Below are 12576 nucleotides of genomic sequence, written 5' to 3'. Positions count from 1 at the left end.
GAACTTGGGGGTTATGAGAACCTGGGGGAGTAGGAGAGCTTGAGGGAGTAGGAGAGCTTGTGGGTGCAGGAGATCTTCGGGGAGTAGGAGAGCTTGGGGGAGTAGGAACACTTGGGGTGGTAGTAGAAATTGGGGGAGTAGGAGAGCTGGGAGAGTAGGAGAGCTTGCGGTAGTAGGAGAGCTTGGGGGAATAGGAGAGCTTGGGGGAGTAAGACAGGTTGGGGGAGTAGGAGAGCTTGGGGGAGTAGGAGAGCTTGGGGGAGTAGGAGAGCTTGGGGGAGTAGGAGAGGTTTGGGGAGTAGGAGAGCTTGGGGGTGTTGGAGAGCTTGGGGGAGTAGGAGAGCTTGGGGGAGTCGGAGAGCTTGGGGAAGTAGGAGAGCTTGGAGGAGTAGGAGAGCTTGGTGAGTAGGAGAGCTTCGGGGAGTAGGAGAGCTTCGGGGAGTAGGAGAGCTTGGTGGAGCAGGATAGCTTAGCGGAGTCGGAGAGCTTGGGGGAGTCGGAGAGCTTGGGGGATTAGGAGTGCTTACCGGAGTAGGAAACCTTGGAGGAGTAGGAGACCAGGGGGAGTAGGAGAGCTTGGTGGAGGAGGAGATCTTGAGGGTGTAATAGAGCTTGGGAAAGTAAGAGAGCTTGGGGGAGATGGAGCGCTTTGGGCTGTCGGAGAGCTGACCGGAGTAGGAGAGTTAACCTTAGTAAAGAAAGCTTGAGGGATTGGGAGAGCTTGAGGGATTAGGAGAGCTTCCCGGAGGATGCGAGCTTGGGGGAGTAGGAGAGCTTGCGGGAGTAGGAGAGCTTGGGGGAGTAGGAGAGCATACCGGAGATGGAGAGCTTACCGGAGTAGGAGGGCTTACTGGAGTAGGAGGACTTGGGGGAGTAGGAGAGCTTGGGGGAGCAGGAGAGCTTGGGGCAGTATGAGAGCTTGGGGGAAAAGGAGAGCTTGGGCGAGAAGAAGATCTTGGGAGAGGAGGAGAGCTTCCCGGAGTAGAAGAGCTTACCGGAGTAGGAGAGCTTGGGGGAGTAGGCGAGCTTGCAGGATTGGGAGCGCTTGGCTGAGTAGGAGATCTTGGAGGTATAGGAGAGCTTGGAGGAGAAGGAGAGCTTGGAGTAGTAGCAGAGCTTGGAGGATTAGGAGAGCTTGGCGGAGTAGGAGAGCTTACCGCAGTAGCGGAGCATACCGGAGATGGAGAGCTTACTGGAGTAGAAGAGCTTGCCGGAGTAGGATAGCTTACTGGAGTAGGAGAGCTTTACTGGAGTAGGAGAGCTTACCGGAGTAGGAGAGCTTAGGGAGTAGGAGAGCTTACCGAAGTAGGAGAGCTTGTGGCGTAGGAGAGCTTGGGGGAACAGGATAGCTTACCGGAGTAGGAAAGCTTACCGGAGTAGGAGAGCTTGGGAGAGTAAGGTAGCTTGGGGGAGAAGGAGAGCTTTGGGAAGTCGGAGAGCTGACCGGAGTAGGAGAGTTAACCGGAGTAAAGAAAGCTTGAGGGAGTGGGAGAGCTTGGGGGATTGGAGAGCTTGGTGGATTGGAGAGCTTGGGGGATTGGAGAGCTGGGGCGATTGGAGAGCTTGGGGGAGTAGGAGAGCTTGGGGGAGTAACATAGAAACATAGAAACATAGAAACATAGAAAATAGGTGCAGGAGTAGGCCATTTGGCCCTTCTAGCCTGCACCGCCATTCAATGAGTTCATGGCTGAACATTCAACTTCATTACCCAATTCCTGCTTTCTCACCATACCCCTTGATTCCCCTAGCAGTAAGGACCTCATCTAACTCCTTTTTGAATATATTTAGTGAATTGGCCTCAACAACTTTCTGTGGTAGAGAATTCCACAGGTTCACCACTCTCTGGGTGAAGAAGTTCCTCCGCATCTCGGTCCTAAATGGCTTACCCCTTATCCGTAGACTGTGACCCCTGGTTCTGGCCTTCCCCAACATTGGGAACATTCTTCCTGCATCTAACCTGTCTAACCCCGTCAGAATTTTATATGTTTCTATGAGGTCCCCTCTCATTCTTCTGAACTCCAGTGAATACAAGCCCAGTTGATCCAGTCTTTCTTGATAGGTCAGTCCCGCCATCCCGGGAATCAGTCTGGTGAACCTTCGCTGCACTCCCTCAATAGCAAGAATGTCCTTCCTCAGGTTAGGAGACCAAAACTGTACACAATACTCCAGGTGTGGCCTCACCAATGCCCTGTACAACTGTAGCAACACCTCCCTGCCCCTGTACTCAAATCCCCTTGCTATGAAGGCCAACATGCCATTTGCTTTCTTAACCGCCTGCTGCACCTGCATGCCAACCTTCAATGACTGATGTACCATGACACCCAGGTCTCTTTGCACCTCCTCTTTTCCTGATCTGTCACCATTCAGATAATAGTCTGTCTCTCTGTTTTTACCACCAAAGTGGATAACCTCACATTTATCCACATTACACTTCATCTGCCATGCATTTGCCCACTCACCTAACCTATCCAAGTCGCTCTGCAGCCTCACAGCATCCTCCTCGCAGCTCACACTGCCACCCAACTTAGTGTCATCCGCAAATTTGGAGATACTACATTTAATCCCCTCATCTAAATCATTAATGTGCAGTGTAAACAGCTGGGGCCCCAGCACAGAACCTTGCGGTACACCACTAGTCGCTGCCTGCCATTCTGAAAAGTACCCATTTACTCCTACTCTTTGCTTCCTGTCTGACAACCAGTTCTCAATCCATGTCAGTACACTACCCCCAATCCCATGTGCTCTAACTTTGCACATCAATCTCTTGTGTGAGACCTTGTCGAACGCCTTCTGAAAGTCCAAATATACCACATCAACTGGTTCTCCCGTATCCACTCTACTGGAAACATCCTCAAAAAATTCCAGAAGATTTGTCAAGCATGATTTCCCTTTCACAAATCCATGCTGACTTGGACCTATCATGTCACCTCTTTCCAAATGCACTGCTATGACATCCTTAATAATTGATTCCATCATTTTACCCACTACCGATGTCAGGCTGACCGGTCTATAATTCCCTGTTTTCTCTCTCCCTCCTTTTTTAAAAAGTGGGGTTACATTGGCTACCCTCCACTCCATAGGAACTGATCCAGAGTCAATGTAATGTTGGAAAATGACTGCCAACGCATCCACTATTTCCAAGGCCACCTCCTTAAGTACTCTGGGATGCAGTCCATCAGGCCCTGGGGATTTATCGGCCTTCAATCCCATCAATTTCCCCAACACAATTTCCCGGCTAATAAGGATTTCCCTCAGTTCCTCCTCCTTACTAGACCCCCCGACCCCTTTTATAACCGGAAGGTTGTTCGTGAATACCGAACCAAAGTACTTGTTCAATTGGTCCGCCATTTCTTTGTTCCCCGTTATGACTTCCCCTGATTCTGACTGCAGGGGACCTACATTTGTCTTTACTAACCTTTTTCTCTTTACATATCTATAGAAACTTTTGCAATCCGTCTTAATGTTCCCTGCAAGCTTCTTCTCATACTCCATTTTCCCTGCCCTAATCAAACCCTTTGTCCTCCTCTGCTGAGTTCTAAATTTCTCCCAGTCCCCAGGTTCGCTGCTATTTCTGGCCAATTTGTATGCCACTTCCTTGGCTTTAATACTATCCCTGATTTCCCTTGATAGCCACGGTTGAGCCACCTTCCCTTTTTTATTTCTATGCCAGACAGGAATGTACAATTGCTGTAGTTCATCCATGCGGTCTCTAAATGTCTGCCATTGCACATCCACAGTCAACCCCTTAAGTATCATTCGCCAATCCATCTCAGCCAATTCACGCCTCATACCTTCAAAGTTAGCCTTCTTTAAGTTCTGGACCATGGTCTCTGAATTAACTGTTTCATTCTCCATCCTAATGCAGAATTCCACCATATTATGGTCACTCTTCCCCAAGGGGCCTCGCACAACGAGATTGCTAATTAATCCTTTCTCATTACATAACACCCAGTCTAAGATGGCCTCCCCCCTAGTTGGTTCCTCGACATATTGGTCTAAAAAACCATCCCTTATGCACTCCAGAAAATCCTCCTCCACCGTATTGCTTCCAGTTTGGTTAGCCCAATCTATGTGCATATTAAAGTCACCCATTATAACTGCTGCACCTTTATTGCACGCACCCCTAATTTCCTGTTTGATGCCCTCCCCAACATCACTACTACTGTTTGGAGGTCTGTACACAACTCCCACTAACGTTTTTTGCCCTTTGGTGTTCTGCAGCTCTACCCATATAGATTCCACATCATCCAAGCTAATGTCCTTCCTAACTATTGCCTTAATCTCCTCCTTAACCAGCAATGCTACCCCACCTCCTTTTCCTTTTATTCTATCCTTCCTGAATGTTGAATACCCCTGGATGTTGAGTTCCCAGCCCTGCTCATCCTCGAGCCACGTCTCCGTAATCCCAATCACATCATATTTGTTAACATCTATTTGCACAGTTAATTCATCCACCTTATTGCGGATACTCCTTGCATTAAGACACAAAGCCTTTAGGCTTGTTTTTTTAACACCCTCTGTCCTTTTAGAATTTTGCTGTACAATGGCCCTTTTTGTTCTTTGCCTTGGGTTTCTCTTCCCTCCCCTTTTCCTCATCTCCTTTCTGTCTTTTGTTTTTGCCTCCTTTTTGTTTCCCTCTATCTCCCTGCATTGGTTCCCATCCCCCTGCCATATTAGTTTAACTCCTCCCCAACAGCACGAGCAAACACTCCCCCGAGGACATTGGTTCCGATTCTGCCCAGGTGCAGACCGTCCGGATTGTACTGGTCCCACCTCCCCCAGAACCGGTTCCAATGCCCCAGGAATTTGAATCCCTCCCTGCTGCACCATTGCTCAAGCCACGTATTCATCTGAGCTATCCTGCGAATCCTACTCTGACTCGCACGTGGCACTGGTAACAATCCCGAGATTACTACTTTTGAGGTCCTACTTTTTAATTTAGCTCCTAGCTCCTTAAATTCATTTCGTAGGAACTCATCCCTTTTTTTACCAATGTCATTGGTACCAACGTGTACCACGACAACTGGCTGTTTTCCCTCCTTTTTTAGAATGTCCTCCACCCGCTCCGAGACATCCTTGACCCTTGCACCAGGGAGGCAACATACCATCCTGGAGTCTCGGTTGCGGCCGCAGAAACGCCTATCTATTCCCTTTACAATTGAATCCCCTATCACTATCGCTCGCCCACTCTTTTTCCTGCCCTCCTGTGCAACAGAGCCAGCCACGGTGCCATGAACTTGGCTGCTGCTGCCCACTCCTGATGAGTCATCCCCCTCAACAGCACTCAAAGCAGTGTATCTGTTTTGCAGTGGGATGACCACAGGGGACCCCTGCACTACCTTCCTTGCACTACTCTTCCTGCTGGTCTTCCATTCCCTCGCTGGCTGTGGACCCTTCTCCTGCAGTAAGACCAACTCGCTACACGTGATACTCACGTCATTCTCAGCATCGTGGATGCTCCAGAGTGAATGCACCTTCAGCTCCAACTCCGCAACGCGGACCGTCAGTAGCCGGAGGTGGACACACTTCCCGCACATGTAGTCGTCAGGGACACTGGTGTTGTCCCCGTGTTCCCACATGGTACAGGAGGAGCATATCACGTGACCGAGCTGTCCTGCCATGACTTAACCCTTCGGGGAGTAGGAGAGCTTGGGGGAGTAGGAGAGCTTGTGGGATTAGGAGAGCTTGGGAGAGTAGGAGAGCGTGGGGAAGTAGGAGAGCTTGGAGGAGTAGGCGAGCTTGGGGGAGTCGGAAAACTTGGGGGAGTCGGAGAGCTTGGGGGAATAGCAGAGCTTGGGGGAGTAGGAGAGCTTGGGGGAGTAGGCGAACTTGGGGGTTATGAGAACCTGGGGGAGTAGGAGAGCTTGTGGGAGTAGGAGAGCTTGTGGGAGTAGGAGATCTTCGGGGAGTAGGAGAGCTTGGGGGAGTAGGAACACTTGGGGGTGTAGTAGAGCTTGGGGGATTAGGAGAGCTTGGGAGAGTAGGAGAGTTTGGGGGAGTAGGAGAGCTTGGGAGATTAGGAGAGCTTGGGGGAGTAGGATAGCTTGGGGGAGTAGGAGAGCTTGGGGGAGTAGGAGAGGTTTGGGGAGTAGGAGAGCTTGGGGGTGTAAGAGAGCTTGGGGGAGTAGGAGAGCTTGGTGGAGTAGGAGAGCTTGGGTAAGTAGGAGAGCTTGGAGGAGTAGGAGAGCTTGGGGAGTAGGAGAGCTTCGGGGAGTAGGAGAGCTTCGGGGAGTAGGAGAGCGTGGTGGAGCAGGATGGCTTAGCGGAGTCGGAGAGCTTGGGGGAGTCGGAGGGCTTGGGGGATTAGGAGTGCTTACCGGAGTAGGAAACCTTGGAGGAGTAGGAGACCAGGGGGAGTAGGAGAGCTTGGTGGAGGAGGAGATCTTGAGGGTGTAATAGAGCTTGGGAAAGTAAGAGAGCTTGGGGGAGATGGAGCGCTTTGGGCAATGGGAGAGCTGACCGGAGTAGGAGAGTTAACCTTAGTAAAGAAAGCTTGAGGGATTGGGAGAGCTTGAGGGATTAGGAGAGCCTACCGGAGTAGGCGAGCTTGGGGAAGTCGGAGAGCTTGCGGGAGTAGGAGAGCTTGGGGGAGTAGGAGAGCATACCGGAGATGGAGAGCTTACCGGAGTAGGAGGGCTTACCGGAGTAGGAGGTCTTGGGGGAGTAGGAGAGCTTGGGGGAGCAGGAGAGCTTGGGGGAGTATGAGAGCTTGGGGGAGAAGGAGAGCTTGGGCGAGTAGAAGATCTTGGGAGAGGAGGAGAGCTTCCCGGAGTAGAAGAACTTACCGGAGTAGGAGAGCTTGGGGGAGTAGGAGGGCTTGGGGGAGTAGGCGAACTTGGGGGTTATGAGAACCTGGGGGAGTAGGAGAGCTTGTGGGAGTAGGAGAGCTTGTGGGAGTAGGAGATCTTCGGGGAGTAGGAAAGCTTGGCGGAGTAGGAACACTTGGGGGTGTAGTAGAGCTTGGGGGAGTAGGAGAGCTTGGGAGAGTAGGAGAGCTTGCGGTAGTAGGAGAGCTTGGAGGAGTATAGAGTTTGGGGGATTAGGAGAGCTTGGGAGAGTAGGAGAGCTTGGGGGAGTAGGATAGCTTGGGGGAGTAGGAGAGCTTGGGGGAGTAAGAGAGGTTTGGGGAGTAGGAGAGCTTGGGGGTGTAGGAGAGCTTGTGGGAGTAGGAGAGCTTGGTGGAGTAGGAGAGCTTGGGTAAGTAGGAGAGCTTGGAGGAGTAGGAGAGCTTGGGGAGTAGGAGAGCTTCGGGGAGTAGGAGAGCTTCGGGGTGTAGGAGAGCTTGGTGGAGCAGGATAGCTTAGCGGAGTCGGAGAGCTTGGGGGAGTCGGAGAGCTTGGGGGATTAGGAGTGCTTACCGGAGTAGGAAACCTTGGAGGAGTAGGAGACCAGGGGGAGTAGGAGAGCTTGGTGGAGGAGGAGATCTTGAGGGTGTAATAGAGCTTGGGAAAGTAAGAGAGCTTGGGGGAGATGGAGCGCTTTGGGCAGTCGGAGAGCTGACCGGAGTAGGAGAGTTAACCTTAGTAAAGAAAGCTTGAGGGATTGGGAGAGTTTGAGGGATTAGGAGAGCTTACCGGAGTAGGCGAGCTTGGGGAAGTAGGAGAGCTTGCGGGAGTAGGAGAGCTTGGGGGAGTAGGAGAGCTTGGGGGAGTATGAGAGCTTGGGGGAGAAGGAGAGCTTGGGCGAGTAGAAGATCTTGGGAGAGGAGGAGAGCTTCCCGGAGTAGAAGAACTTACCGGAGGAAGGGCTTGGGGGAGTAGGAGGGCTTCGGGGAGTAGGAGAGCTTGGGGGTGCAGGGGAGCTCACCGGAGTAGGAGAGCTTGGGGGAGTAGGAGAGCTTCGGGGAGTAGCAGAGCTTGGGGGAGTAGTAGATCTTGGGGGAGTAGGAGAGCTTGGGGGAGTAGGAGAGCTTGGGGGAGTAGGAGAGCTTACTGGAGTAAGAGAGCTTGCGGCAGTAGGAGAGCTTGCGGGAGTAGGAGAGCTTGGGGGAGTAGGAGAGCATGGGAGAGTAGGAAAGTTGTGGGAGTAGGAGAGGTTGGGGGAGTACGAGAGCTTACCGGAGTAGGAGAGCTTACCGCATTAAGAGAGCTTAACGGAGTAGGAGAGCTGAACGGAGTAGGAGAACTTACCGAATGGGGAGAGCTTACCGGTTAGGAAAGCTTACCAGAGAAGGAGAGCTTACCGGAGTAGAAGAGATTACCGGAGTAGGAGAGCTTGGGGGAGTAGGAGAGCTTACCGGAGTAGGAAAATTTGGGCGAGTAGGAGATCTTGGGAGAGGAGGAGAGCTTACAAGAGTAGGAGAGCTCACCGGAGTTGGCGAGCTTGGGGGATAGGAGAGCTTCGGGGAGTAGGAGAGCTTGGGGGAGTAGGAGAGCTTGGGGGAGTAGGAGAGCTTGGGGGAGTAGGAGAGATTACCGGAGTAGGTGAGCTTGGGGAAGCAAGAGAGCTTACGGGAGAAGGTGAGCTTGGGGGAGTACGAGAGCATGGGGGAGGAAGAGAGCTTGACTGGAGTAGGAGAGCTTACCGGAGTAGGAGAGCTTAGGGAGTAGGCGAGCTTACCGGAGTAGGAGAGCTTTTGGAGTAGGAGAGCTTGGGGGAGCAGGATAGCTTACCGGAGTTGGAAAGCTTACAGGAGTAGGAGAGCTTGGGAGAGTAAGGGAGCTTGGGGGAGAAGGAGAGCTTTGGGAAGTCGGAGAGCTGACCGGAGTAGGAGAGTTAACCAGAGTAAAGAAAGCTTGAGGGAGTGGGAGAGCTTGGGGGATTGGAGAGCTTGGTGGATTGGAGAGCTTGGGGGATTGGAGAGATGGGGCGATTGGAGAGCTTGGGGGAGTAGGAGAGCTTGGGGGAGTAGGAGAGCTTGGGGGAGTAGGAGAGCTTGGGGGATTAGGAGAGCTTGGGGGAATAGGAGAGCGTGGGGGAGTAGGAGAGCTTGGAGGAGTAGGCGAGCTTGGGGGAGTCGGAGAACTTGGGGGAGTAGGAGAGCTTGGGGGAGTAGCAGAGCTTGGGGGAGTAGGAGAGCTTGATGGAGTAGGAGAGCTTGGTGGAGTAGGATAGCTTGGTGGAGTAGGAGAGCTTGGGGGAGTAGGAAAGCTTGGAGGAGTAGGAGAGTTTGGGGGAGTAGGAGAGATTGGGGGAGTAGGAGAGCTTGGGGGTGTAGGAGAGCTTGAGGGTGTAGGAGAGCTTGGGGGTGTAGGAGAGCTTTGGGGATTAGGACAGCTTGGAGGAATAGGCGAGCTTGGGGGAGTCGGAGAGCTTGGGGGAGTAGGAGAGCTTAGGGGTGTAGGAGAGATTTGGGGAGTAGGAGAGCTTGGGGGAGTAGGAGAGCTTGGAGGAGTAGGAGAACTTGGGGTAGTTGGAGAGATTCGGGGAGTAGGAGAGCTTGGGGGAGTCGGAGAGCTTGGGGGAGCAGGAGAGCTTGGTGGAGTAGGAGAGCTTGGGGGAGTAGGAGAGCTTGGGGGAGTAGGCGAACTTGGGGGTTATGAGAACCTGGGAGAGTAGGAGAGCTTGAGGGAGTAGGAGAGCTTGTGGGAGCAGGAGATCTTCGGGGAGTAGGAGAGCTTGGGGGAGTAGGAACACTTGGGGAAGTAGTAGAGCTTGGGGGAGTAGGAGAGCTTGGGAGAGTAGGAGAGCTTGCGATAGTAAGAGAGCTTGGGGGAGTAGGAGAGCTTGGGGGAGCAAGAGAGGTTGGGGGAGTAGGAGAGCTTGGGGGAGTAGGAGAGCTTGGGGGAGTAGGAGAGCTTTGGGGAGTAGGAGAGCTTGGGGAAGTAGGAGAGCTTGGAGGAGTAGGAGAGCTTGGGGGAGTAGGAGAGCTTCGGGGAGTAGGAGAGCTTCGGGGAGTAGGAGAGCTTGGTGGAGCAGGATAGCTTAGCGGAGTCTGAGAGCTTGGGGGAGTCGGAGAGCTTGGGGGATTAGGAGTGCTGACCGGAGTAGGAAACCTTGAAGGATTAGGAGACCAGGGGGAGTAGGAGAGCTTGGTGGAGGAGAAGATCTTGGGGGTGTAATAGAGCTTTGGAAAGTAAGAGAGCTTGGGGGAGATGGAGCGCTTTGGGCAGTCGGAGAGCTGACCGGAGTAGGAGAGTTAACCGGAGTAAAGAAAGCTTGAGGGATTGGGAGAGTTTGAGGGATTAGGAGTGCTTACCGGCGTAGGCGAGCTTGGGGGAGTAGGATAGCTTGCGGGAGTAGGAGAGCTTGGGGGAGTAGGAGATCATACCGGAGATGGAGAGCTTACCGGAGTAGGAGAGCTTACCGGAGTTGGAGAGCTTACCGGAGTAGGAGGGCTTACCGGATTAGGAGATCTTGGGGGAGTAGGAGAGCTTGAGGGAGCAGGAGAGCTTGGGGGAGTATGAGAGCTTGGGGCAGAAGGAGAGCTTGGGCGAGTAGAAAATCTTGGGAGAGGAGGAGAGCTTCCCAGAGTAGAAGAAATTACCGGAGTAGGAGAGCTTGGGCGAGTAGGCGATCTTGGGAGAGAGGAGAGCTTACCAAAGTTGGAGAGCTCACCGGAGCTTGGTGGAGTAGGAGATCTTGGGGGAGTAGGAGTGCTTGGAGGAGTAGGAGAACTTGGGGGAGTAGGAGAAATTCGGGGAGTAGGAGAACTTTGGGGTGTAGGAGAGCTTGGGGGAGTAGGAGAGCTTGGGGGATTGGAGAGCTTGGTGGATTGGAGAGCTTGCGGGATTGGAGTGCTTGGGCGATTGGGGAGCTTGGGGGAGTAGGAGAGCTTGGGGGAGTAGGAGAGCTTGGGGGAGTAGGATAGCTTGCGGAAGTCGGAGAGCTTGGGGGAGTCGGAGAGTTTGGTGGAGTAGGAGAGATTGGGGGAGTAGGAGAACTTGGGGGTTAGGAGAGCTTGGGGGAGTAGGAGAGCTTGGGGGAGTCGGAGAACTTTGGGGTTCGGAGAGCTTGGGGGAGTAGGAGAGCTTGAAGGAGTAGGAGGGCTTGGGGGAGTAGTAGATCTTGGGGGATTAGGAGAGCTTGGGGGAGTAGGAGAGCTTGGGGGGGTAGGAAAGCTTGGGGGAGTAGGAGAGCTTGGGAGAGGAGAGCTTGCGTGAATAGGAGAGCTTGGGGGAGTTGGAGAGCTTTGGGGAGTAACAGAGGTTAGGGGAGTAGGAGAGCTTGGGGGAGTAGGAGAGCTTGGGTGAGTAGGAGAGCTTGGGGAAGTAGGAGAGCTTGGGGGAGTAGGAGATATTACCGCAGTAGGAGAGCTTACCGGAGTAGGAGGGCTTGGGGGAGTAGGAGAGGTTGGGGGTGCAGGGGGGCTCACCGGAGTAGGAGAGCTTGGGGGAGTAGGAGAGCTTCGGGGAGTAGCAGAGCTTGGGGGAGTAGTAGATCTTGGGGGAGTAGGAGAGCTTGGGGGAGTAGGAGAGCTTGGGGGAGTAGGAGAGCTTACTGGAGTAAGACAGCTTGCGGCAGTAGGAAGAGCTTGTGGGAGTAGGAGAGCTTGGGGGAGTAGGAGAGCATGGGAGAGTAGGAATGTTGTGGTAGTAGGAGAGGTTGGGGGAGTACGAGAGCTTACCGGAGTAGGAGAGCTTACCACAATAAGAGAGCTTAACGGAGTAGGAGAGCTGAACGGAGTAGGAGAACGTACCGAAATAGGAGAGCTTACCGGTTAGGAAAGCTTACCAGAGAAGGAGAGCTTACCGGAGTAGAAGAGATTACCGGAGTAGGAGAGCTTGGGGGAGTAGGAGAGCTTACCGGAGTCGGAAAGCTTGGGCGAGTAGGAGATCTTGGGAGAGGAGGAGAGCTTACAAGAGTAGGAGAGCTCACCGGAGTTGGAGAGCTTGGGGGATAGGAGAGCTTGGGGGAGTAGGAGAGCTTGGGGGAGTAGGAGAGCTTGGGGGAGTAGGAGAGCTTGGGGGAGTACGAGAGCATGGAGGAGTAGGAGAGTTTACCGGAGCAGGAGAGCTTGGGGGATGAGAAGAGCTTGTGGGAGCAGGAGAGCTTACCGCAGTAGGAGGGCTTTAGGTGTAAGAGAGCTTGGGGGAGTAGGCGAGCTTGCAGGAATAGGGGAGCTTGGAGGAGAAGGAGAGCTTGGAGTAGTAGGAGAGCTTGGAGGATTACGAGAGCTTGGAGGAGTAGGAGAGCTTGGAGGAGTAGGAGAGCTGACCAGAGTAGGAGAGCTTGGGGGAGTAGAAGAACTTACCGGAGTAGGATAGCTTACTGGAGTAGGAGAGCTTTACTGGAGTAGGAGAGCTTACCGGAGTAGGAGTGCTTAGCGGAGTAGGAGAGCTTACCATAGTAGGAGAGATTGTGGAGGAGGAGAGCTTGTGGGAGCAGGATAGCTTACCGGAGTAGGAAAGCTTACTGGAGTAGGAGAGCTTGGGAGAGTAAGAGAGCTTGGGGGAGAAGGAGAGCTTTGGGCAGTCGGAGAGCTGACCGGAGTCGGAGAGTTAACCGGACTAAAGAAAGCTTGGGGGAGTAGGAGAGCTTAGGTGTGTAGGAGAGCTTTGGTGAGTAGGAGAGCTTGGGGGAGTAGGAGAGCTTGGGGGAGAAGGAGAGCTTGTGGGAGTCGGAGAGCTTGGGGGAGTCGGAGAGCTTGGGGGAGTCGGAGAGCTTGAGGGAGTTGAAGAGCATGGGGGAGTCGGA

General features: G+C 53.4%; 1 protein-coding gene across 1 annotated transcript; it reads right to left on the bottom strand.

The window, feature by feature from the left end:
• Nucleotides 1-9260: 9260 nt before the first annotated feature.
• Nucleotides 9261-12070, bottom strand: LOC139252464 (uncharacterized; the record flags this gene model as incomplete). Its single annotated transcript, XM_070873437.1, has 3 exons — nucleotides 9261-9332; nucleotides 10211-10267; nucleotides 12011-12070. Coding segments are annotated over 3 exons (189 nt in total), but the record flags the coding sequence as incomplete, so codon positions are not given.
• Between the last annotated feature and the right edge of the window lie 506 nt (nucleotides 12071-12576).

The sequence above is a fragment of the Pristiophorus japonicus genome, unplaced genomic scaffold (genome assembly GCF_044704955.1).
Source record: "Pristiophorus japonicus isolate sPriJap1 unplaced genomic scaffold, sPriJap1.hap1 HAP1_SCAFFOLD_47, whole genome shotgun sequence".
Lineage (NCBI taxonomy): Eukaryota > Metazoa > Chordata > Chondrichthyes > Pristiophoridae > Pristiophorus > Pristiophorus japonicus.
Note: the sequence above shows the minus strand (reverse complement) of the source record. Positions and strands in the feature narration are given on the sequence as shown.